At 36.7% G+C, this 26,408-nt stretch overlaps 3 protein-coding genes, 1 long non-coding RNA gene and 1 pseudogene across 12 annotated transcripts in view; 3 read left to right on the forward strand and 2 right to left on the reverse strand.

Moving 5' to 3' along the window:
• Positions 1–574: 574 nt before the first annotated feature.
• On the forward strand, positions 575–6,641 carry LOC119193741 (annotated as a pseudogene).
• Positions 6,642–7,189: 548 nt separating this feature from the next.
• On the forward strand, positions 7,190–15,935 carry LOC115455076. Of its 4 annotated transcripts, none has more exons than XM_037447362.1 (3): positions 7,190–7,210; positions 14,407–14,844; positions 15,647–15,935. In XM_037447362.1, exons 2-3 carry the CDS (start codon positions 14,481–14,483, stop codon positions 15,925–15,927), a joined length of 645 nt encoding a protein of 214 aa, XP_037303259.1. In that variant the 5' UTR covers positions 7,190–7,210; positions 14,407–14,480; the 3' UTR covers positions 15,928–15,935. The 4 variants fall into 4 exon arrangements, with proteins under 4 accessions (XP_037303259.1, XP_037303244.1, XP_037303254.1 ...); XM_037447347.1 differs by lacking the exon at positions 7,190–7,210 and adding an exon at positions 10,598–10,725; XM_037447357.1 differs by lacking the exon at positions 7,190–7,210 and adding an exon at positions 10,845–10,972.
• LOC119193749 lies at positions 7,510–10,664 on the reverse strand. The gene is made up of 2 exons (XR_005114029.1): positions 10,590–10,664; positions 7,510–8,393 (listed from the first exon to the last, which is right to left on the reverse strand). It is a non-coding gene; the product is annotated as an uncharacterized LOC119193749 (long non-coding RNA).
• Positions 15,936–16,012: 77 nt separating the features above from the next.
• LOC119193718 (another transcription unit protein) lies at positions 16,013–22,365 on the reverse strand. Its single transcript, XM_037447340.1, has 11 exons — positions 22,184–22,365; positions 21,489–21,585; positions 20,334–20,963; positions 20,167–20,255; positions 19,837–20,013; positions 19,297–19,454; positions 18,536–18,750; positions 18,068–18,230; positions 17,590–17,805; positions 17,092–17,251; positions 16,013–16,799 (listed from the first exon to the last, which is right to left on the reverse strand). The coding sequence occupies exons 1-11, from the start codon at positions 22,212–22,214 to the stop codon at positions 16,603–16,605; spliced, it is 2,133 nt and encodes a 710-aa protein (XP_037303237.1). The 5' UTR covers positions 22,215–22,365; the 3' UTR covers positions 16,013–16,602.
• Positions 22,366–24,253: 1,888 nt separating this feature from the next.
• Positions 24,254–26,408, forward strand: part of LOC115452089 (tight junction protein ZO-2) — a 135,791-nt gene continuing 133,636 nt past the window's right edge. For all 6 annotated transcript variants that reach the window (XR_005114035.1, XM_037447416.1, XM_037447424.1 and 3 more), the window contains exon 1: positions 24,254–24,561. Coding sequence is in view for 5 of the 6 variants with exons in the window: in XM_037447416.1 (XP_037303313.1) it covers positions 24,270–24,561 (292 nt within the window). In the remaining variant the exon portion in view is untranslated. The remainder of the gene's footprint in view (positions 24,562–26,408) is intronic.

A 26,408-nucleotide genomic window follows, 5' to 3' on the forward strand; every position in this document is an offset into this window, starting at 1 on the left:
CTGAAGGTTTTGGTTGAATAGAAAACAGATATATATATAATAGTTTATTAGAATTACATTAGCTTTTGCTCGCTATTTCAAACTATATATTTTCCCGGGATAAAAAGTAACCCATGTCCTTCGCCGATTCTCAAATTATCTCCATACCAAGTTTAGAACTTTTTGTTATCTCCATACCCAATTTTATCGACATCTGTTAGGTAATTCTTGGGTTTATAACATTCAGAGAAATGTGACGTGCGACTTTATTTTATAACATATAAGGAAATTACTTTTCCCCCGGGAAAGTATTTTAACGGATTTTAATAAACAATCCTAGACTTAATCTTCGTTCTGACCTCGAGAATGAACCAATCAAAATAATTTATTTGTAGACATGTCAAAAAACTTTCTTCCGATTTTTTCATTTTCGCGAAAGATTAAAAAATGCGATTGGAATTATTTATAGTACACAGCAGCACTACTATTATTTCTGCAAAATATTCCCGCGCGAACGAAGCCGGCAAAAACTAGTCAAAGATAAATATGTGTTACGAAATACTTAGCAGATATCACCAATATTTAATTGTGATAAAATTAGTATTTAATCTAAGGCCGAATTTAATCTTATAGACAGATAATTCGATAGCATACGATATTCAAGTTGCCTCCTATCCCGCGTTCATGTGTTATTAATTTAAAATGAAGATCTCTTTGGTGTTTATTGTTTATTTCCTCACAAGTACAAAAGGTATGTTGTGTTTTATATTTTAATAATTATTATCGATAACCTACGAATGACTGCAGACCGCTAACTTACAGCCTTAATAATAAACATCATAACGTGCACACCTCTCGACACCCTTAATCCACCCACACCGGTGTTGCGTCCTTCGCTTACGCCATTTATGGGATGCCCATCTAATGGGGGGCAAGTCAACGTCTGCCTTGAATATATAAGATTGAGACATTTTACTTGGCAGGCGTCCCGGTGTCTTAATCAATAGCCCAGCAACCAGTCCAGCTAGATCCCATTCATAGACCCAGTATAATTCCCATCTTTTCTGCAATAGTCCCTGCACCTTGCAAGCACTGTATTTCCTCCACAAGTACAGACAGAGAGAGTACTTGCAAGGTGTATAAACCCCAACTAGAGTATTGTATCTTAAAGGGGCCTGTACGTGTTGGATCCATGTCCCCACGCAAGCCTTCCAAAAGGACCGGCCTTTACGCCGTGATTTCCCGCAGGAAAGATACAGCACAATTTGCTAATCGAGTTATTACTTTATTTTAATCGCCATCGTCCATCATCACAAATCAACAAAATTGACAATGCGCTGCAGAAGCGAAGGGTAACGTTTTCCGAAAGGGAACCCGACGTAACATGTAGGTATTGATATGCATGAATGAAGTCTTCAAATGGTTTAATGATAATCAAATTTAACATAAATTAAGAAATGGAAACCGACGAATATAATTATATGGACCCCTCGCCATTCATGCGCTGTGGGTGTCAAAGGAAAGGAATAGGGGGTGAAGTAGAACTGTTAGTAACTCCATAGAACTTTGTTACAGTAGAAAAGTACCGGTTCGAACCGCTATAAGTCTAACATACAGTCGTATCAATTATCGTCTATTTAGCATCATACCAAAATCACTTTCAAGAAACATATTTCCCCAAATAACAAAAATAACGTGTAAATAACCCAAACTTCTAGAAAATTCGTCAATTTATTAACTTCCACAGCCACTCCTTTTATCCTTGAAGGGCTAGCCAGAGACGCAACTGGTGCATTAACTTTCCGCCGTGTGTATTCCGTCCCATGATGTGATAGGGGGCCACAAATTCCAGACTCCGGGATGAGACTGAATACAAAAACCCAATATCACTGCTGTCCTAATAATGTCTAAGAGTAATAAAACTACGCCACCGAGGCTGTTATTAATATTTGATTAACAATCAACTTTTAAGGTACGCATGGAACTGAGAGGATATCAGGAGGTTCAACAGTGACTATAAACGACTATCCGTTTGCTGCTGGTCTGTTATCGAACTTCGGATCTGGTTCCTTCGGATTAGCTTGTGGGGGATCAATCTTAACCCAAAACGCTATTTTGACTGCTGCTTCCTGCTTCTTTACTGGTCAAACGTAAGTATTCAATAAGTTTTACTATTTCTCATCGGATTTACATTCATCGTGCACAAAACATGAGGTAAAATAATGGATACAACGAGACATCTTCACATACTGGTATTGGTTGGTTGCGATGTTAAGTGCAATTTAAAATAATGAGGTGGACTTAGCACGTAATATATAAAGGCTAATATGCAATATCGCTTACAGTCATTTTGTGATCCGTGCGTAAAAGAGTGAAAATAGAAACGGCTACCTCTATAATCATATCTCCATCTAGTTTATTCAGACTCCGCCGAATTTCTGATCCTTACTCGGCAAACTCTTGCTCCTTCCATAACCACTTACATCCTTGACACTAAATAACTTTATTCTTATTAATTTCAGGGCACATCAAGTGGCATGGTGGCGCGCGCGAGTTGGTTCCTCTTTAGCAACTCTGGAGGCACGACTTACCTCATTAATCGTGTCACTCCTCACTCTGCCTTCTCTACTACCACTCGGGACAATGATATTGCCGTGATAAGGACTACTCTGAGAATCATTTACCAAGCTGGCACGATAGAACCCGCCAGGATAGTTGGTAGTGCTCATACCTTTGCCAACAACCAGGCTGTCTTTGCTATAGGATGGGGAGCTATTTCAGTAAGTCATAATTCGAAAAATACTATATCGTATAATCGTGTCTATGGATCACTACCCATAGACACTTAGAAATAAAATGTTCCGTAGTCCGTCATTATAGTATCTATACTATTATATAAAGCTGTAGAGTTTGTTTGTTTGTTTGTTTGTTTGTTTGTTTGAACGCGCTAATCTCAGGAACTACCCGTCCAAACTGAAAAATTCTTTTTGCGTTGGATAGCTCTTTGTTCGTGGAGTGCTATAGGCTATATATCATCACGCTATACCCAATAGGAGCGGAGCAGTAATGGCCAATCTCAGGAAATACCGGTCCAAACTGAAAAATTCTTTTTGCATTGGATAGCCATTTGTTCGTGGAGTGCTATAGGCTATATATCATCACGCTATACCGAATAGGAGCGGAGCAGTAATGGCTAATCTCAGGAAATACCGGTCCAAACTGAAAAATTCTTTTTGCGTTGGATAGCCCTTTGTTCGTGGAGTACTATAGGCTATATATATATCATCACGCTATACCCATTAGCAGCAGAGCAGTAAAAGCTAATCTCAGGAACTACCGGTCCAAATTAAAAAAATATTTTTGCGTTGGATAGCACTTTGTTTGTGGAGTGGTTTTAGTTATATATCATCACGCTATGACCAATAAGAGCGGAGCAGTAATGAAACATGTTGCAAAAACGGGGACAATTTATTAGTTTTGAGAGCGTCCGTTGCGTGCGCTGCGTAAACGGTTAAAGTTATGCAACAATGATGTATGACGGGATTGTTCCTCTTAAAAAGTTCTAAAAATATATTATAAAACAAAGTCCCCGCTGCATCCGTCTGCCTAAACGTGTTAAACTCAAAAACTACCCAACGTATTAAGATGAAATTTGGTATGGAGACAGTTTGAGACCCTGGGAAGAACATAGGCTCCCGGGAAACTACTACTTTTATAACGGAAAACTTTAGCCTGAAAAACTTTATAACGCGGGCGGAGCCGCGGGCAAAAGCTAGTCTAATAATATACATGATTCAATAAACACTGATGACCGTTCCTCTGTCATTTTCGCCAGGTACTGTAATTTCTTCCTACATAACCTATTTCCAAGCGCTATAGACTCTATTTTTAGGAACTAACTTTAACACGGCGAAAGAAGCGACCAAACGTTAATCATTGGTGCAGTTTCCACATTTAAATACCAGAGCCTATTCAAACTTCTGTTAGCCATAATTTGTTCGTACACTATCAACAGATCAATAAAGTTATCAGTGGCTTGATCATAAATATATTGATACCGTCGAATTTATATTATTGCTTGTATTTTAGGCGGCCGATTCTACACCTTCCGCGCAGCTCCGCCAGTCTCAGATGTGGATAGTCAACGCGCAAACTTGCGCCGAGCGGTACAGGGAGGTGAACTTCCTCGTTACTGACAACATGGTCTGCATTGGTTGGCTGGACGTTGGAGTTAGGGGACAGTGCCAGGTGGGTTCATGGGTGTAGCTTGTTCTCCAGGAGCCCCCTGGGATAAGATGTAATAGGAGCAGCGTCAATTTCCTGGGCAAGGCATCATGCTACTCCGGACTGCGTACGCCAGGCAACGCCTATGTCTGAGTTCCATATTTTTTTATGGATGCAGTAGCTAGCAGTAATAAAAGAACAAGGGAGCAAAGCATCTTTAAAAATATTTCCTTTACTATCGACTGCTAAAGGTAAAGCGTAAAACGCCACGCAGGCGCCATCAGGGCTTCAGTGTTTTGATCACGTCAAACTGTCAGTTACACTGTAGTGTAGTGTTTATTGATAAGAAGTTAACTGCGTGACCCTTAAACCGCTTGAATCTAAAATTGAAATTATGCACAGGAGTTCTATATAACATAGGTAAAGGGTTAATGAGAAAATCTCTGAGAGAAATCAATAAATGTTTGTTAAAATTCTGGATATCACAGTTATCATCCATAATTATTTCGGTCAGTCCTAAACTAGATTTTCAACTGAAACTGAAAACAAAACTGAATTTTGGGCTCCCATTTAGTTTCGGCCGGAACAGAAACTTAATTTTGTTACAATTCTTAAATTTTTCTTTTAATTATCTGTACATTTATTTCTGATTCGCACATGATTATGTGACGTAGGTGTATTTATTGAATTGAGGAGATATTCCAGTATTGCCTGATACTCATTCGAATAAAGGATCATTTCAGAATACACAAGAAACTAATTGTTTATGCAACTAAATAGTGTCATTTTTATGTAAAACAAAACATGTCAATGAATAGAATGTTGATAGTAAAATAATTTTAAAACTCATATAAATTGCCAACGGGAGTGGAATGTTCCATTCACACAATACATTTACTTTATCCTCGATATGTGAGTATCTGTACTATTTAAAGTAAAGGTGGTAACAAGGTAGATGGCCCTTTGAATCCTTTTTCATAAGCACGTGGTATCCTGGTGGCAAAAATAATAATCATCCTTAATTCCTTGTGCTTCATTTTATTTTGGATTGCACGGAGTGAACAAATAGGTATGAGAATTACATGCTAATTATGCCAATTTTAAAACCCATTATTCTTTGTACTTTTACAATTATATTTTTCTCCAATTTGATATATTTTATTTTAAGTTCCTGCAGTATTATTATTTCTTAATTTTTACCAAACAATTCGCGCCATGAAGGCTTACGAATGTAGATTGGTTTTGGCTGCAGTTTATACCATAGCCCTAAAACTGAAAAGAAAACTACGGTCGGACACTAAATTATATGTATACAAAATATTACGTACCAGCTTCGCTTTTTAAAATAATACCATTCTATTCTCATGAAACAAGAACGTTTCTTATCAAGTTACAAACAATGTTACCTATGTTTTACTGACTCGTTTGAGTAATAACAAAGAATACAAGAGGCTATTAGAATAATTTAAACGGTCTTGACATTATCACATGTGTATTATAGAAAAAAAAACGAAGACTAAGTATTATTTTTTTTTACGTGCACGTACAAAAACGGCTAAGTGATACCACTGCATCCGATGGTAAGTGAAGTAAGGTCCAGTAGAATGTCGACTGACGAGAGATTATCCCTCGGCAGTCCACACAATTATGCAGATCTGTTAGATTCGGATATACACAGGCTGATCTCGGAACGCGACACACGTGGACCACTAAGGCGGGTTTTAACACCTTGTGTACGGTGGTGGTAAAATATATCCTATCACCAGCAAAAGTAGCATGAGTAGTGTATTATTGTATAATTTCAAATGTCTACAATGAAATGAAATAATTTATTTGAGCCTGTGAAATGTTATACATTATTTAAATTCCATCAATATAAACAATTAATTTGAATTAGGAATGGAGTAGTTGATTATTTTTTGTTTTTAATCTACATCTAACGCAGAAAGAATAAATAAAGTCAGATAAAATATTAATAAATTTTAAGCCTTTTAAATTCGGTAAAAGGGTTATTATATGTGTCGAGAATAGAAAACAATCCCAAAACAGTTATGTGGCGTCACAGGGCATTACGTTACCCGCGAAGAGCGATATTCCCAATAGGTACGTCACCACCATTATGATGTATTACAATATTGCGACAAGGATTTCTGATTTATTTCTTAACCAATTTCAATGCTGTTATGTGACTTATTTTTGTTATTATTGTAAATTATCCGATATGGGTGATCAATCTTTATCTCATTTCAGGGCGATGGTGGCAGCCCTATCGTCGACAACGGCGCAGTGGTTGGAGTGTTCTCGTGGGCCGAGGGCTGCGGCCAGCCCCGATACCCCGGCATCAACACTAGGGTTGCTCCTTACTCTCAATGGATAGTTTCCACTGCTCTTGCTGCGTAAATTATTTATAAATACATTGTTTTTTCTTTTTTTTTTAATTGAGTTTTTTTTTTAACATGACACGTTAGTTAGCTTGACAAGAGTCGGCTTATATAAACACACCGGACCTGCGGATGAATTCTTTAGGCGTTCATAATCCTTGAAAATTAAGTGACCGTGCTGAGGACAACCAACAGGTTACGAACCTCGGATCAGGACGACCACTGAGAGAGGATGAGACATCAACGATTAGGGGTAAAAATTATTGTTTCATTAAAATTCCTTATTTACATTTTACTATGCCCTTTACTATAGAATACAAGGTAAGTAAGCTGATATCTGATTAGTTGTCACTGAAAACATAAAAGTTTATAGTTTTATTTTAACGAGCAGTTTGAACAAGAAAAATCTTATCAGGTTTTATGATGCGTACTTAATTTTTTTTATCTGTGTACCTTGGAATCAATTCAGTATTTTCATTCAGATATGGTCGGTTTTAATTGCCAACCGACTTACTCGAATAGATATGAAATTTTATGTCACATTGTGTATTCAAATTTGCCAACATTTTTCTTATACTTAATGATGTGTTTTGAGAGAGAGCCAATTTGACTCCTGGTGAGTGTAGGTGAGTAGGTAATCACTAAAGACCGGATTATATTTGTGTATGTTGTCAATTTTCGCTAGCTTTTGTATAAATAATAAAATAATTTGCAGAGTTCAAATATAAGACTTTTTGTATTTAACGCCTAAAATCATGGGATGGTGCATATTTTCGTAAGGTATATTAGGCGATATTTTATTACAATTTCTTTGCCATTAGGATAACTAAAAATAAGTGAAATAGAATAGGACCAAATAACTGCAAAATTATATACTGAGTTTAAATAAAAACCTTATATATTTTTTTTATTCATTGATGTTGTATTATGAAGTTATTCTTGCGTATTTTAGGCATTTATAATCCACATTTCGTTTTTAAGTTGCATATAATTCGGTCTGTAGTAATTACAAATCTTCTGGACCACTCAAACTCTAACCAACTTGGCGTTACTGCTTCCATACTGTAGGAATCCGATTTTATTTAATGAATAGTCTTTAATATATTAATAAGTAATCAGCCTTGAATTTCATACTATCCAACTGTTAGGCATAAACATCTACTACTTAGAGGGTCTAGGCCTTAGTCCACTGCGCTGGCTTAGTCCGAGTAAACTTCACATACCTTCGAAATTCTTATGGAGAACTTCTCAGGTATGCAGTTTTCCTTCATTGGTAAAGCAAGTAATACTCACATAAATTTACAAGCTGCAAACGCTTAGTTGGGAGTGGACTATGAAACGACCGAGTCGAATGTCTGTATTTTCAAAACCCAAGGCCTTGCACTTCTTTTTTAATAGATACTAAATAAGACAAAATTTTACGTCGACATGAGTCTGTAGTGCGTGCAGTTTTTTTCGCTAAATATAACCATTAAAAATACTCTGAATATATAATCTGCAGTTTTCGGTGTAGGAATGACTATTTGTATAAGATAAGTTAAACGGTGTGGGCAGTCTGATTACAGTGTACGTAAAGAGATCTCAACAGGTCCAGCGATAAATTCGACACTCATAAAGATAAGATAACAACGGAAATACTGAAAAAGGTTTTTTTACGGCTCTGGTAACGGCCCGCATAGCGCTCCAGTATACCACGTAAAAATAAGGCAGAAAAGAGACGTTATCATTTCAAGTGGTCTGCCGCGATGATGTAGTTTTCATTGTCGTACCACTGTTCTGCTGAGGTTTTGTGGTCATCCGCGCTCCTCCCTATAAAAAAAATATTTCAAATTTTTTTTGTTAAGTTTGTTTTGCTTCACCGTAAAATTTCAATCATTTACGTGTTCCTTTATTGTTGCTTTAATTATTAATAGACAAAGCATCCTGCCATGATACTACAACCACAATTACTTACGAGTCAAACTCTACATATCAGATATGCATAATATCGTCCATACCTGGTTTGATGTCCTAATTCTACACATGTTAAGCGACAAACCATGCTGTCTGATAATGCTATTAAGGTCAGGGATATAAATTAGACATATCGTGACACTCTGTCCACGGCGTAGTAAACAGACTGTCAATATTCGAAGTAATACGTCGAAAGGAGAGGGTGTCTTGCATAAATATTATAATATCAGGCCTGTATTATATACTGTTCCACTGCTGCGGGCCTTCTCTACTATTGAGAGGGATTATGCTTTAGTCCACCACGCTGGCCTAGTGCGAATTGGTAAACTTCACATACCCTCAAATTCTTATAGGTAAGCGGGTTTCCTCACAATGTTTTCCTTAACCGATAAAGCAAGCAGTCTCACCATAAACGGGATAAAAGTACGTATGTAACCAGAAAGCGGAATTTGATGAAAACCAGTATCGGATCCAGGTTTTGGGTCATCCCTGACAAATTTAAAATTAAACTTTATTTGATCCTCCTTTTTAATCCTTCCTGGAGTACAATTTCTAGTAATTATTCTTAGGTAAGCCATGTTAAGTGGATAGGGAGAATATTTTTTTCCAATTTGTACGATTACTGGGACTGCTTACTTAAGTCTTAGATCCGTGATTTATAAACTGATGAAATGGAATTTTCGTGCCATGACGGTAGAGAGAAACCTTACGGCCATACCACAGATGGTATAACTATATTAAATAGCTTAAATCAAACTCTTACATAAATCATTCGATAAGTATTCGAACTGATACTGGTTTTAACTCGTGGTAGGTCTCTCATATGTGAGAGTCCGCCTGAGTAGGTACCACCGCAATGTCTATTTCTACCGCCGAGCAGCAGTGTCTTGTCACTCTCGTGTTCCGGTTTGAAGAACATTGTAGCCATTGTAACTACTGGACATAATGAGACTTAACATCTCATGTCTCAGGATGGCAAGCGCGGTAGAATACTTTGTAATTCAACGTGTTGCATGGTGTTTCTATTGTTTATGGGCAGTCGTATTGCTTACCACCAGGCAAACGGCAAACTCGTTTCGTCATTCAAAGAAATAAAAAAAACGGTAATCGAATTTAAGCTATTACGTTTAGACTCCGACGAACTAACAGTCCAGCGTATAATTTATTTTTAACTGTACAATATTGTTTGCGGTTCCGTTAATGACTAAATAGTTTATGATTTTAAACAATTTTAATATATTCAAGGCTACCACGCTTGGATTGTTTTCATTATTTAGTAATTGCTATTGGCATTTTGTTGATAACTGTAATATTTGTACCTACTTGAAAAATGTATTTTATCGTTCAAAATTATTATGTATGTCCATCCTTTTCAAAAGATCTGTCTGGAAATCTTTGAGCAAAGCCTGCATTACCCAGTGGACAGCTTGTGGCTGATTGTGACAGTTATGAACATCGTCGTCAGTTAAATTATAAGATAATTACTTTCCTGGGTTTGATGCCTGGATCGGGTAAAGTTGTATTGGATTATCAGCTCGGTATCAACCAGGAGTAATTTGCCCGTTTCAGCTCGCTGATATCCCCTCTATTGTATAACGAGACGGAATACACATGCCAAAAGGCTTGCGTACTAACTTCGCCTCTATCTACCCCTTCGGATATGAAACGGTTATGTATATATTACTTTATTTTATACGGGCACTGCACCTAATGGTATGTGGAGTGCCCAATAGAATGTCGACTGACGAGAGACAATTACCTCTCAGCAATCGACACATTTATGCCGGCCTGTTGGAACCGGATATACACAAGCTGATCCCGGAACGCGACACACTTACGCGGGCCACTATGGCGGGTTTTATAGGTCACTCTCAGGGCGGATATAAAATATATCCTACCACCAGAAAACCGCTTATATTTTGACTCTAAATCCAAACCCGTGACATAAAAGCTATTTATCGTAATATACGTACTCTGTTGCATTCACTAATAACTAATTCAAGTTATATGTTCAACGTTTCATTCAGTTAATAATAAAACGTGAAAACTCACATAATCGTCGCGCAGTATCAGCCTGCTTTTCATATCAGTCTAAGCATTGGAATCATGAACGCCAGTCATTTCTTGCTACTCTGCAACGCGCTTCTGTTGCACGCCGTCACCATTAGCATAGACAACCGTGTTGTGTGTACGTACCTAGTTTGTTTTTGTGCGTAAAGGCAAAGGAAAGGTGTTTGTGTGAATTAGTGAAAATGCTAAAAATATATTTTAAATGAATTTTTTTTTTCTGATTTTTAATTACATGTAGTTATAATTATAGGATGGTGTGTTCCGTGATTTTTGCCTTAAGTATATGTTTACACGTCTAATTAATTTATTTTGAAAGAAATCTCTACTTGTTTACATTTAGTTTCCCCCTTCTGCATTGCTAAAGGGTTTGTATCACTAAAACAGATAATTTAAAATAAACATTTTAATAATTTGAGTAGTAAGTCCGTGAAGCGATTTTTCAATAGTAAATACTGTGACATATATTGCGTCCATATTTATAAAAGCGTTAATTCCACATACACAAATACTTTAATTGTATGAAGGTAAAATTTTATAAGCATTTTCTCACATGATTGGCTCGGTGGCGTAGTTGTACCGCATGCGCGGTACGACAGCGCTCTGAGGTCCTGGGTTCGAATCCTGGGTCGGGCAAAGTGATATTTGGGTTTTTCTGCTCAGTATCAGCCTGGAGTCTGGAATTTGTGCCTGATGTGGCGATAGGCTCGCGCATCACATCATGGGACGGACTACTTGGCGAAAAGCGGGTGCCTTGGTTGCACCTCTACATACCCCTTCGGGGATAAATGCGTGATGTTGTGTGTGTGTATTTTTTCACATATTTTATGTATGTGTTATTATACAAGCAATAATACCACTATATGCAATATCATTTGTTATAATATAATGATAAATGTTTTGTTCGCCTGCGTGAAGTCTTTCCCGCCACGAGTCTTTAAAATGTATTAAGCCAGCGCCATCTATTGAAAAAACGGGTTAAAGAATTGTTTCCCATGGGAGTAAATTACCGGAATAAAAAATAGCCTATCTTAATCCAGGACATTTACCCGTGTGCCAATTTTTACCTATCCAATTCCATTCAGTCGTTTCTGCGTTTATTTCTAACAAACAAACAAAAATGCAAACATCGAAACATATTCACAAACTTTAGCATTTCTATATTAAGATAAGATAAAATAGTAAGAAGTAAGATTATAATCGGTTTTACGTTCCTACGCATGATATTCAGTGTTCTATAACAGTTCATTTTTTGTGATAAGTTAAAACCATTGACAATATTCTTTTTTTTTTGTTCCAATATGTACCTACTTAATTTTAATAAAATAAAAATGATTCATCGCTTATTATCACAACTTATTACATATTAACATTGTAAACAACATACTTACACGTTTTTATTTATTCTATTTAAAAGACACCATCGTCAGTTAAACAAACAATGGATATACAAAAGTGTAACTACGTAACTAACGTACTATTAACAATATAATATACTCGTAGTGTATAATAAGTAATAAATTGGCATGGCAATAAATTATTAACACAGTGTCATGAACAGTATTTATCTATATAAGCAGGAGCAGGCCTTTTCTTGTCACTTTTTTTAGGGACACGATAATTCTCGAAAGTTTTATAATGTATTATATCCTTGTTGTATTGTATCGGCCTATAATGTCCTAATGTTGGGCAGAAGTTTTTCAAAACAGTTTCTATGGATTTACTTTCAGCTTTTTCGCGAGTTTTCATAGCCATCGTATGACATTCATTTTCATTGTGACGATAATGTCTTTTTCTCAAAGAGAATAATTTTTGTTCTCGTGTATCACTATACATTATCTCACAATTAAGCCACTCTTTAAAAGCTTGAATACCCGTTTTTTAATCAAAGCTAGCCGGTACCTATCTTTTGCATTCTTCTTAGCTTCTGATCTTTAAAACACAGCCAATAAAAAATCTTTTTATTAATATTTATTTTATTCGAAACTTACACTTCTTTATTTTACATCTACGGTTCCAGTAACATATAGTATTTTTTTTTGCTTTGTTTGACGAGACTAGCTTGCCCTTCGCCTGATAGTAAGCGATACGACCGCTCATAAACAGCAGAAACATCAACACCATGAATCACAAACAATCCCGGATCTTGATTTTTTTGGAAACGGGGCAAAATCTGGATCATGCCGCCCCCGACCACCTTTTTTTTTAACTTTGTCATCATCATCATCATTTCGCGCCGCGCGGGAAATAATTTATGTGTGTAATGTTCAGGATGTCTCAGTAGTTAGTTTACATTTGCCGCCTTCTGCCAAGTTTGGATTTACCGCCCGGGGTATGGGCCCCGGCTTGCGCCCCCATAGATCCGGGGCTGATCACAAAGTAATGGTTGGTATTCCACTGCGCTCGCCATCCGGAGATATGACATATTAAGTCTTATTATGTCCAATACTTACAGCGGCTACAATTTTTTTTTTTTTAAAAGATAAGCATGTTGTTTTAACAACATAATTTCAGTGACCCATTATAAAAATTATGAAGAATTTGTATATTGCCTTATACACAAATGTGTGTACTGCCCAAGTGATTGTTTACATTTTCCTCGCACTATGAATAAATTTTAAACAACATAATAGCTTTACAAACGCTTGTCATGGAGTATACCGTAATAGATTTGCTTGAAGGTCTTCAGAATATAAAATTAAACTACAAATGAGGACGAAGAAAAATCTCACCTAAATCGGGGAACAATCCATACTTACCTTATTAATATTGTAAATACAAAAGTTTTTAAAAGTTTTGGTTTGTATGTTAGTTAGAAGTAAATGCAGTAACAACTGAATGGATTTGGATATTTGCGTGCGAATAGATCATGTCCTGGGTTAACACATAGGCTACTTGCATCTCGGTAATTTGCTCCCATGGGAAATTATAATGGATTTATTAAATCTAGTTTTTAAATACATGGCGCTGGCATCCTAGTGTTTTGAGGACTATTGTAGTCGGAAAGCCTATACACGCGGGCGAAACTGCGAGCTACATCTAGCTATATTATAAATGCTAAAGCAACTCTGCCTCACTATTTGTCTGTTACGATTTCACGGTTTAACCATAGAAACGACTTGTATTAAATCGACTATAGAAATAGTTTGAGACCCTGGGAAGGACGTGGACGAGTTTTTATCCTAGGAAAATCTGTAGCGGGACTTTTAAATCTAAAAAACTTTTTCACGCAGGCGCAGCTTCGAGCGAAAACCATTACTAAGTGATATACCGCGAGCAATGACCATTACTTTTATAAGTGATATAGATACAACTAGGCCAGCGAGGCTGTCGCACAATAGTACATTTATTATTATTCTCATTTGAGAAATCGAGATGTTTAGACGCACGGCCATTCTCAGTTCAGTAGTTGCACGGATGTATCGAATTATTGAATCATTACCAGTACTACTAGGTAATTTGCTGTGGAACGAATGCCGTTACATGACCATTTACATTCGTTTCAAAACAAATATTTGTAAATGAGTATAACAATAAATATAGAAACAGACGTGACGCTGTGATTCATTGGAACAATCAATTATAAGTAGACGTTACTTGATTATATTTCGTTCTGTTTCATTTCTATAGTAGTTGCCTAATGAGTAATGAACTAGGAGATCAGGTTTAAAACCAGGAGCTGATCCATAGTTATTTTAGCTTGTTCGACGAACCAAATGCTAATCTAATAGTATGCCTATCTACGTCAATAACAACTAATTCCGGATTGACATTATTAAATTCACACTTTATCCTATTTCAGCAAACTCAAAAGTGGAATTGTCACCGCTCTTCATAGCCTGCGGGCTTAACGACATCATCACGATTTCAGCACCAATGGTGGACAAAAATGCTCTATATTACTTGACTAAACCCAATGGAGATGTAACAAAAATCGATATACAACAACCGAGCTATATAAAGAGGAAACACAATGATCTTTATAATGATGAAATAGCAGTTAAACATGTAAAAGCAGATGCAAGGCCGATCGTAACACCCCTAAACAACTACCAAATATTAAACGTTAAAGATAAAAGATTAAATGAATTGGAAATGGAAGAGAGAATTGAATCTAGTGATATAGTTATAGGTCCTTTGACAGAAGACGATCATGGTAATTGGGTGTTAAGCGTTTATCACAAGGACTTGGATGGGAACTGGATTGAACTGTTTCAAGTGATTACTATAGAAATTGTTGGTAAGTCTGAATTTATTTTGAAAATTTTATATTTTTCTTAGTATTTCCCCGGAGTTTGGAATTAGTGTCCGTTTTGGCGATAAGCTCGCCCCCTATCGCATCATTGGAGGGAACTGAAATACACCTACCAACCATACCACTTCGGGGCCTTTGAGAACAATGGATGGATTGACATTCTATACTATAGTCAATTTTTACTTATCAATACATAGTAAGAATATTTATTTGTATAAAGAATTTAGATAATTTTTTCAATTATCAGATAGTATCGGTTGAATAATCTTGTAATTATTGTTAAGAAACTGGCGATACTACTATAATAAGTAAATATTTAATTCAAAAATATCTGCCGCGCAAATTCTTATATTTCGTTTCCATGCTTGGTATAATATAGCATTCCTATTATTCCCTTTATATTGATGAACGCATTAAAATACGAAATAATTAAATTAACATTTAAGTAATTTAACGTTCGTGAATAACATGAATATTCATAAATTAATGCGCGGATATGCATCTAATGCCATGTTCGACTGGCATACTATTAAATCGTTATATAAGTAACTACAGGATATGATATCGAGGTCTAGAAAGTTCTAGCACTATCGAGCAAGAAACAATAAATATTTTCGTCCATACTTAAGTTTATTGAAAAAGCAACGATCACTAGAGATATTAAAATGCAAACAGGAGTTCTATCAGTACAGGAGCCAATCCAAAATCTATACCTACTGAAGATAGAGATGGATTTTTTTTCCATATATTGGAAAAGAATAATATGTACGACATTCTTTTTTTTCAGAAAACGTGCCGCCGAGTCTAAGCAACCCAAAAATAAGTCTAGGAGATGAGTTCAGACCAAGTTTTGCATATCCTATTAAAAATTTAGAAAGTTGTGAACTCATTGCACCGGGTTCCACGTTCGATCGCTTTTATACCAGAAGCAATATAGAATTTGACAGATGCGGATACGTCATAGACAATGTGACGAAACCAGACGAGGGTCTTTGGACGATCATCGGCGTCGGAAGAATTGTCTATGAAACACAAATTTATTTAAAAATATTAAATACAATAACTTAGCAATTAAATGTAGTTTTTATATTTCTTTCAATATATGCCATTATTTACAGTTACAGGAGGTCAAATTGTTAAGTAAAATACATTATTACAAATTATAATTTATTTACATTTTTGTAGCTCATATAATAGCTACATAGTCTTAATAATAACAAAGAGTCATTTGTTGTTAAGCTCAGTTAGTCACGTGCAATGTCTATAAAATTGTAGTAAATTCTAACGCGATAACAAAACTGATTACAATAACTGTCATGTAATTATGTTAGCAAAATATTTTAAGGTGTGAAGCTTACCTTACTTAATCAAGAGACCTGAACAAAAGTGTCTCCAAAATTAGGGCAGGATTATGGTTTACAGGGATCTTATTCTCTGACAGTGTAATCTCATAACACAGCCGTGTTACGATATCTTTGTGAAATTAACGTGGAATAGTATTTTATTGTCTTAAGCGCGACACGTTGCGTTACGTGTCTGTAGTGTACCGTCAAGATACATTGTGGCATAGAGAACAAGGTCCCGGACGTTATTTTGGCCTGAAGATACTCTGATATAATATTCGAAAGATGAAAAATAAGGCATAACTTTTATAGACCGTTACACGACTACTTGCAACACTCGAAGCCTACAAATACATATTGACCCGGGTATTCTGTTGAAGGCAATTCACAAAAAAGTATCTCAATCGCTCCCGCTTCCGCTTCCGCTCCCGCTGGCACTCCCGCTGCGGGCGGGCGTGGCCTCGCCTCCTGCTTTGTCATCGCTGCCTTCGTCGTCAGAATCCTTGAGCGCTTTAGCGCGGTCCTGACGCCGCGCACGACGCGTTTCGACGTCAGACGCGTCCGATTCTGACGAGTATATGGCTGCACCCGCTGACGCTAAACAAATGATTTTATTGAGTTATAAATTGAATAAAAAAAAATCATAAAGTAGAACCAATTGACCAAACTTCCCGCTACTATGACTTTTTTATTACGGTATAATTTCTGTAAATATATAATCCAAGTGCAGTGGTGGTTTTACCCGATGCGAGGTTCCTAACAGGGTAAAGAATGGGTCCCTAATTTCAACTTCTCTCACTCTATTAATAGTTTTAGCTAATTGAATTTCAAGTTTAATGTAAAGTCCAGTCATTACAGATTTAGTATTCCAGTAGTAGTGATGCGGTACCTTTCTGTCCTTGCTTGTACTTGTTCTTGATGGCCTGCAGCGAGACGCCGCCCTCGTCTTCGGAGTCGTCGCCTCGCTGCGCCGCGCGTGCGCCGGCGCGTCGCTTGGGTCGAGCGGACACGCGCGACCGCATCGCCGCACGCAACTCCATCTCCTCTTTCTGAAAACAATAATATCTCATATCAACATTTTTTATATGCCAAAGGCAAAAAAACAACTAATGCCTAGTAGCACTTCGTCTACTCCAGTTCCATACTGAATCCATAGTTATAAAAGAACTACTGAACTGATTCCGATGAAATTTGGTATGATAGTTCGAGACCCTGGACCTCTTCACATAAGGTACTTTTTATCGTGGAAACATACATAACCAGGATAAGCAACCTTTCATTCAGGAAAATATTATCACAACCACAGCAATGCGTAAAAAACAAATTATTATCTACCCACATTAGAGTGGGATAAGGAAAAAGGCGACAGTATAATTATAAACTTTACCTTGAGCTGGTACTTCCTATCCGCATCAGGATCCGTGCCGACCTGCGACAGGATCTTGATAGCGGAGGTCTTCGTGGACCGGTCAGCGAGCGACAGCGTCATCTTGCGGTGAGTGAACGACTCGGTCGAGTGTGGACGGAACGACAGCTTCGTTCGGAACACAGCTTGCCCTTGGAGACCTGTGCCTTGACGCACGAACAGGTGGTTGTGGTCCCCCTGGCATGAAAAAAATATTTTAGAAGACATAAAGATGGTAAAAATTAAAGGAAAACAGAATTGGGTATGTGGAACCTGGCAGTAGTTACGGGCTGTTATAACATATAGAAGATAGAAGAGCTATCAAATGAGATGCTAGAACAGTTCTCAATAACAGTATATCTAGGTTAACCTGACTATAATATGTAACTGATATTGTTGAATATTATAATAAAGAACCCAGTCATGGACACCAATAACCAGTAATGGACATGAAACTTACGTGCAAAGGCTGTTTGTAAACGTCGAATATCTCGGAGCCGAGGTGCAGCGACATGCTACCATCGGACCATTTCACCATCCGCGCGTTCGACTCCTTGATCGCGTTGCCTTCTTTGTCAAACGCTGTGCGCCATCGAATGGTGTTTTCTACTTTCAACTTTAACCTGAAATTGTGAATCATTAATATTTTAATTGTTTTACCATTCCTTTGAAAGAACATAGAGAAGCAGTGCTTTGTGACTGATAATTATTATTCATGCATAATAATTGCATAAACAATAATTTTGTTTATTCAGTTGTATTAAAAAGAAAATAGTAAAGTACTAATAATCCTCATTGTAAAGAAAAAGTTCGAAAAAGAACTTCAAACCAATTATTACAAAAGCTGGAATCCTCCCTTGCTCCCCTGATGGGTTAAAAGTCAGATATACCCATGCAAACTATAAAGTATGTTCCTAAAACCACTCACCTAGCCCGACCCTCTTCATCCAAAGTTTCTTCTTCATCAATCTCATCTTCGTAAGTGTTCGGGTCGTAAGGCCTGGTCTCTACAGACAAGAAGTTGGGCAGCTTCACGAAATGCAACTCCTTGCCTAGCTCGGTCCAGATCTTGGGCATGTCGACGTCGATACGAGTCTCCGGAATTTCCACTTCTTCTTCTTCTTCGGGCTTTTCACGCGGCTCCTGGATTAATATACATAACATTACACCTTTTCTCTCTTCATGGATAGACAGAGGTATTATCACACCCACATTTCGCTGGCTATGTTGGGTCTATTATTATAGATTCCAGATTCCACATTGATACGAAGCACAAAACCTAATTTTCCTCGACCCGCGACCTCAGCACGTCAATCGTACCGCAATGTCGCATCGCAGTATGACACACTTAATGTATGGATTGCATAATTTCTTTACACGGTCCGATTTTGGGCATAACTGCCATAAGGCTAGGCAGTACAGTGCAATAGTACTTCCGAGGACAACGAGCCCACCAGACCCTAATCAGTGACCTTCTACTTTTTTTAATACCCTGTGAAAACTAGCTACCTACCTACCAAAAACTGTAATCAGGGTCTTTTGGCTCCTGCCCAAGTCCTTGCATTGATTAAGCGAATTGCACACACTGGGCCGGGAGGCCCTTGTTTTCCATCAGGGCTCTTGTTTACCTAGCTACGCCACTGGGTATCATATCTCTTATTTACTTTATAATGAGTTTGTACTCATTACCTCATCCCCGCTGCCCTTCCGTTCGTCAGGCGAACGGCGTCCATCGTCGGATCGCGCGGCGCTGCGCGACCGCGAGCGAGACCGGGAGGCGCGCTTGTCGCTTCCCTCGTCCTCTGTGCTGATGTCCGAAGCATCTCCGAAGAGTGCATCCGCCGTAACTGCAAACGATATAATCAATATAAAAACATATCTTACTTTTCGTTTTCTCAATTTCTGTTGAATCAGGTTTTGGATCCTAAATTTCAAAGCAATCGTTATATTTTTACGGCGATATAAAAGCAAACGATTAAGCTTTGAATGAACACAGTGGAATTGCATACAACACATCCAAATCCATTACTGTTTATGCTTATGCCGCGTTTATATTGTGCAAGTATTTTCGAATAGGTATGACATCAAGCATGGGTATGTGTGCAATTTTAACTACACTACTACATTCAAATGTTTATGTTTACTGTACAAACTGCAAGCAAATAACACCTTACGGATTACTTCTTAGTAGAACCGCAACTTTATGAACATGAAGTCAAATAGTCTTACCAGTATCTCCCTTCTCCTGGTTCTCATCATCGTCAGAGTCTACGAGTTTCTTTGACTTCTTTTTGGGTTTGTTGCTCGTGTCTGAGCCGCTGTCCGAACCCTTCTTGCGCTTCGAACCACCTTTATCGCCAACATCGCTCTCTGAATCTGATAGTACAGAGCGCTTTTTCTTGTCACCTGTAAAGATAGAATGAAATGGAATTATACATACATTTGCTAGAGATTTTAACCACTAACTAAAATGGTGGAAACATAGTTTATACCAATTTAAAACATAATCAAATACTATTTCAGTTATGAGTTTTAGTTGGATATGTGTTTTGTAATTACCTTCAGACACATTAGAGCTCTTTGATCGTGATCTGGAACGACTTTTGGACTTGCTGCGCGATTTTGACCTGGACTGTCTTGAACCAGACCTGAAACAAAGTTCATATTAGTATGACCATTTAATGGCAAGAAACTGTTTTTGTTTAAGAATTTACAACATTGTTTACCTTGAACGACTCTTAGATTCGTTCTTGTCTTGGTTGTCATCAATCATGAGGTTCGGAGAATTAGACCTGCTGTCTTGAACATCCTGCCTTGCAACAGGACTCTTAGATCTTGATGAAGCACTCCCAGATCTAGACCGGGACTTTCTGTTCTTAGGACTAGCGCTGGCTGATTTAGACCTAGACCTCCTTTTAGCTTCACCAGATTTTGGACTGTGCGACCTAGATCTAGGACTTTGGGACCTCGATTTAGGACTCTGTGACCGTGATTTAGGGCTTTGCGATCTCGATTTAGGACTTTGGGACCTCGATTTGGGTGACTGTGAACCAGACTTTGGTGATTGATCTCTTGATTTAGGACTCGCTGATCGTGACTTGGCACTGCCAGAGCGCGACCTGCCACTAGCAGATCCAGAACGGGACCTCCTTGAGCCACTTCTGGACCTTGACTTCGAGGTTCTGCGCTTTGGGCTACCCGAGGCTTGGGATTTAGGACTGGATGAAGCGGATCTGTTTGAAGCAGCGGGTGAATTAGACCTACTGCGGGATACATTAGAAGCATTGGAGGATTTTCTGGATCGGGTTGATTTAGGAGATTCGCTGCCTGACTTAGCCGGACTGCGAGACACTGATCTGAAATATAATAATGATATGTTTAACAGACAACTTTAGCTTCCATTGTTGTGTAGAATAATATTCTAACCCTACATTACTTATATTAGTTATAAATTTGAACCTGGAGTATGTGCTTAATGGCTATTTTCAATAAGCAACAACATCGCCATCTACAAATAAACTAATCAAAATAAGTCTTCTTCTTTTAAATATGGCTCCACCATTTCATCAGTAATTTTGCCAATTTCAAGCGGGTAGAAGTTTAAAATATTGACATAAGTTTATTAAAATAACTTGCGACCCAAAGTGAACTAAAAAAGGCACTAACAGCAAATGGCATTTGGGATAACACATTTAACATAAGTGTAGACTGTAAAACCAAGCACATGCAATTACAGGAGTGGACAGCATATATAAGAAAATAAACACGAAATAATGAGAAAGATAGATATTTTTTTAAATAATCAAAATAAGTCATTTGTGAGCATGTAAATAAACTCTTATTAGGTTTCATAAAAAAAGCGAGCAGATGACTGACAATACCTAGACTGACTGCCCTCTTTACCAGAGGGTGCTGGGCTGGGACTCTTACTGCGGCTGGCACTGGACCCACTGTCCGAATCAGAACCGGTATCTGTGTCTGGAAAGGGAAATTACGTATACACTGATGCCTAAATAATAAATAACTTTCTTACAATAAAATGAATTACTTTTCCAAATCAACTCGTTAAGTTGTAACTCGTAACTTAACAACTTGTCTATATTTTACATATTTTTTTTTCATTGTTGGTAGTGAGCTTATGTTATTCAAACACATAAATCAAGTTGATGCAAACAACTTAAATCTTTTAGTGAGACTCTCATTATTGTATGTCTTTGGGATAAACTAATATTTTTTCGCAATTTAACAGAATTTTCCATGTCACGTTTATTAGTTGTTACCATCTTGTCTGATTTTCATTGGTTTCGATAGCGTATTTGAGCCCATTTAACAATGTTTAACATGTTGTGGCTTACTTAAATATTTAGTCCAAAAGTAAATCAACCGAAGTATGAGCTATCATGGTGACATTTGCATCAAACTTTACAAGAACTCTAGTGTCTAGACTCAACAGTACATGTGTGTACATTCCATATTAGCAGCAGGTTTTTCAATTTGAATACGATTCGATTTAAAAAGGGGTCGAAAACAGTGGAAATAAATTGGTATTCATTTCGAAAAAAAAAAACGATTTTACCTGCCCGCGATTTTCTCACTATCGGTGCCATGCTGCACAATCAAATTACTAATTAAATGACAAATCATGCATTAATAAATCATGAGAATGTGTACAAAAACACGAAAAATTATAATATTCAACAATCACAAATTACAAACGTCGAATTAAATTTAGGTTATGTTTGTAAACGTCAAGCTGTGGCACAAACAAAACAGGTAATAGCAGAATAAAATAATACAGCTCTATGCAAAATAAAAATTATCGTTTACCAACATAAAATAACTCAATGAGCATTATTATTTCTAGAGACATTATTCATAAAATAATATATTATTGAAATAAGAATACAAATCATATTTTATAATAAAAGTCCTATAATTTTATATACTGAAAATATAGTAAACAATGTGATAGAATTTCGCTAGATGGCACTGTTCATCAATTATTCAGGGACAAATAATTATGCATTGTAGTACACTACAATGCTTGGGACTACCGGATCGGCACGGCGCGGCGCGGCGAATACTAATTACTATGGAGGGTAGAGGTAAAGGAGCACTGCACCGTCTCAGTGTATCAAAAAGTGTCCATCAAAACAGGGAAAATAAGGGTGGCGCTGCGATCGCATAGGATAAAATTTTAATGAAAAAATTGAATGAAGAATTTCATGTTAATTATGTAAATAATTGCGTAAACAGAATAATTAATTATATTTACATTTGCAACAAGTGTCAAATAGTTTTGTGTAAAATTTGAAAAAAAAATACTTTATGTAAAGTGTATAAATATTTAAACTTATTGAATATACATTAGTAGAAAGGTTTATTGACTACTTGACTCATGAAAAGATTTAATTTGTTCATTTGGCTTACTTCACTCACTATTAAAGCAACCATATTCGTATCGTAGTTTTTCGTACGCCAGCGCTATTGTGGTAGGTACTTGAAACTCTATTTTCAGCAAATGCTGGACACTTTTTCGAGTTCCCCTCCATATCAGACGGTGCTCCTTACCTCTACCCTCCATACTAATTACTAAGCAAGTAACCTAACCATCCTACCTTACCTAAAAAAAAGCCTCGTGTCTCAGAAACCACTAAATGATAAGTACTTTAGGAGGAGGTGTACGGAAACGACTATTTTAGTGACATTTTTATCATGAAATTAATGGAACAATATCCGCATTATAAAAATTTAAGGCTACCAAAGTAAATATATACACTTTTTCCAAGCTTGCAATTGTAGGGAGGTTAAATCCTTATAAAACATTTTTTTTACTAGAATCTATCTACCTATATTGCATGCTAAGAACAATGATATTTAAATACTAGTATCATTGACCTAGAATCCGAGACATTCCAACCAGTCGATATAAGTTAGACATAATTGTTTACAAGGTACCTAATACCTATACATAACATTATATTGTTATACCTATGTATATAAAATGGATAAATTTACAAAGTTAAGATCGTAACCAACCATTCACAACGACTATAATTAGATTGGTTAATAGAAACGTCGAATTTATGTTTAAAATATATCATTTTTAAATAATTTTCTTGTATCTTACTGATACCCTGTACTTACTAATTACATAGGTTCATATAATATTTGTTGATGTAATGCCTATGGGAGAGATAACACAAATCTTAGTCAATCAGAGTAACTAAGTGTGATTTTACATTATATACTTATTACATATTTTATCAGTGCGTAGTGAGTACCTAGTTGAGAAATAATAATATGATTATAATGTGGGTAAAAAAGCTGCCCCATTTCAACAGCATATTATAGGTACATTTATATTATATGTGCTTAGTTCGAAAAACTGTAGTCAGCCACTTGTTTGTCAAGTACACTGTACAAGTTACGTAATCGGCTATTAAACTTTATAAAATAACTGTAATTTAATTTGTCTCCAAGCTTTCTTATCATATATGAGACCAAAACTTGCATCTTTATCTTTCATTACCTTGAAAGAAAAAAGACAAAAACTTGCCCAATTTGAGGGTACGGTACTAGAGCAGCGTTTACATTGCATCTGTTCCTTTTGAATGGGGCGATTCAATGGCATTTTGTCAAGTTTAGACTTTAGTTGAACGATGGCCGCGGCCGGCAACGTTTGTGCCGGTCTCATGCGACACAAACATATTTTATTACGCGAACTTACCGATACGAACATTTTAGACGTTTTAGTGAAAAAGGGAATATTCAGTGTGGCCGATTTAGAGTTGATTACTAGTGCGGCTGATAGTGAGAAGTGCAATTATTTTGTCGATGTTGTTAGTAAACAGAGCGGTTCTAAGTTGAACGATTTGTGTGTTGTGTTGAATAATGAATGTCCGAAACTTACGAAGGAGCTAATGAACGATAGACACAGATTTATCGTTAACGGTAAGCAATGCTTTTTGCTGCTAGTTCAAATATAACTAACAATAATATACCTACCGCAGTACCGCTACTTATCTTGAAAAAGATTTGTGGGTAGCCACATTTTAAATGGTTGTTGAACTACTTTGTTGCAAAAGTAAAATATAAAAAGCAATTACCTGCCTATGTATTTAGTGTAAATACTTTTTAGTATATTTAAGTTTTTACCAATATTGAATAGGTGCCTTCAACCGACATTTAATATAAAGTTCGAGACACGAAGGCAGAAATTAGCCGAACTGATTTTGGGCTAGAATATTATGTTTGGGTGTTTGTACCTAAAAGGGGCCTTCCCACGACCTTTCAATAGTGATTTAATTTAGATTCGTTTTGGACATATCAAAACAGTTTATATTCACATTGTACATAACTTCATAATGTTTTTACGAATGTCATACAAATTCAAAGATATCAGGGTGTTATTTAATATGCAAATTAATAATCGTTTGATTTCAACCTCCGGCATATTACTTATTTCGTAACAAATTGCACATAAATAAAAGTGAAAACGGCAATCAGCGCACATGACAAAATTTCGGCCAAAATAGGCGGCTGAATTGGCCGAACTCACGAAACTGCACCCAATTAGTTTCTGATTGAAAAATTGCACGACCGCTCGCCGAAAGAAGGGGAGAAGATCGTTTAAACGAGAGACGATAGAACAACAAACATTAAATTACTGCCTTTGTGTCAAAAGAATAGGACATAAAATTAAATGCAATCGTTTCGTTGCCCGAAAAGTCAAAAACATGCGGGATGCGGAAATTGACCTCACCCCGCCATGAGACTGAATGCCCGTTATGGTCATTCGTTTCGAATGAAATTGAATCGGAATAGTGTTGTGTTTGGCTTTAAATTGCATTAATTTGAATTGAACGTTTCAATCTGGGTTGTTTACAAACGTATGGGGCTGGGGAACGTTTTGAATCGACATGTTGCTCAATTTCAGTGAATTGATTGCACGTCGATTCTATTTATGTAATATAAGCTAAACCTATATATGTATCGAATATCGATTGAAATAAGAGTTCCATGATATTTTGCTGTCAAAAATCATTATTACAATAAAAATACGATACTTCTACAATATAAATAAACTATCAATTATGTCTACCCAATAAAATACCTACGAGAAAAAATACAATTTGTGTTCGTAAAATGAATTTCTTCTTACATTATTAACCAATACGTAGTACGTTGCCAGATGCGGTCAAAATTAACAAATTAAAGTATATAATTAAACTTATAGATTACTAAAATAACCTAAGTCTCACTTTGGTCTTATTACATCCAACCCCGAAGTGCATAAAAAATCTTTAGATAGATCAAATAAAATTAGTCCTGAAACGGAGATCGAACCTGCGGTCTCGCATATTAAAGCTAATTTGTTGCCCTACTCCACGGAGGCTGTCGATTATACCTTAATATTTAACCCAAAGTACAATGAACCCCGGACAATACGTGTTGTATTGTTCTAAAAATCACATAAGGCACGTACATTTCTGAGAAAAAGTTAATGACGACTTTGTTTCAACTGTGTTTTTTTTAACAACCGAATGACTTGCCCTGGTATAGCCTCACGATTCAGTAATAATACCTTCCAGACCTTTTATTACGGGCCAAAGAGCTGCATCATACACACCATCCCGATTTCTAGGACAGGATCAGTAGACACATTTACAAAAATGAAATTATTTGTTAGTTTTAAGCGTGTGTAGTATGTAAATACAAAAAAGGTTATAGTTAATGTATTGTGTTAAAGGAAAATATAATAAATGACTATATTTTATCGAGTATCATATTTTAACGAT

Source organism: Manduca sexta, chromosome 6 (assembly GCF_014839805.1).
Source record: "Manduca sexta isolate Smith_Timp_Sample1 chromosome 6, JHU_Msex_v1.0, whole genome shotgun sequence".
In the NCBI taxonomy this organism is placed as follows: Eukaryota; Metazoa; Arthropoda; class Insecta; order Lepidoptera; family Sphingidae; genus Manduca; species Manduca sexta.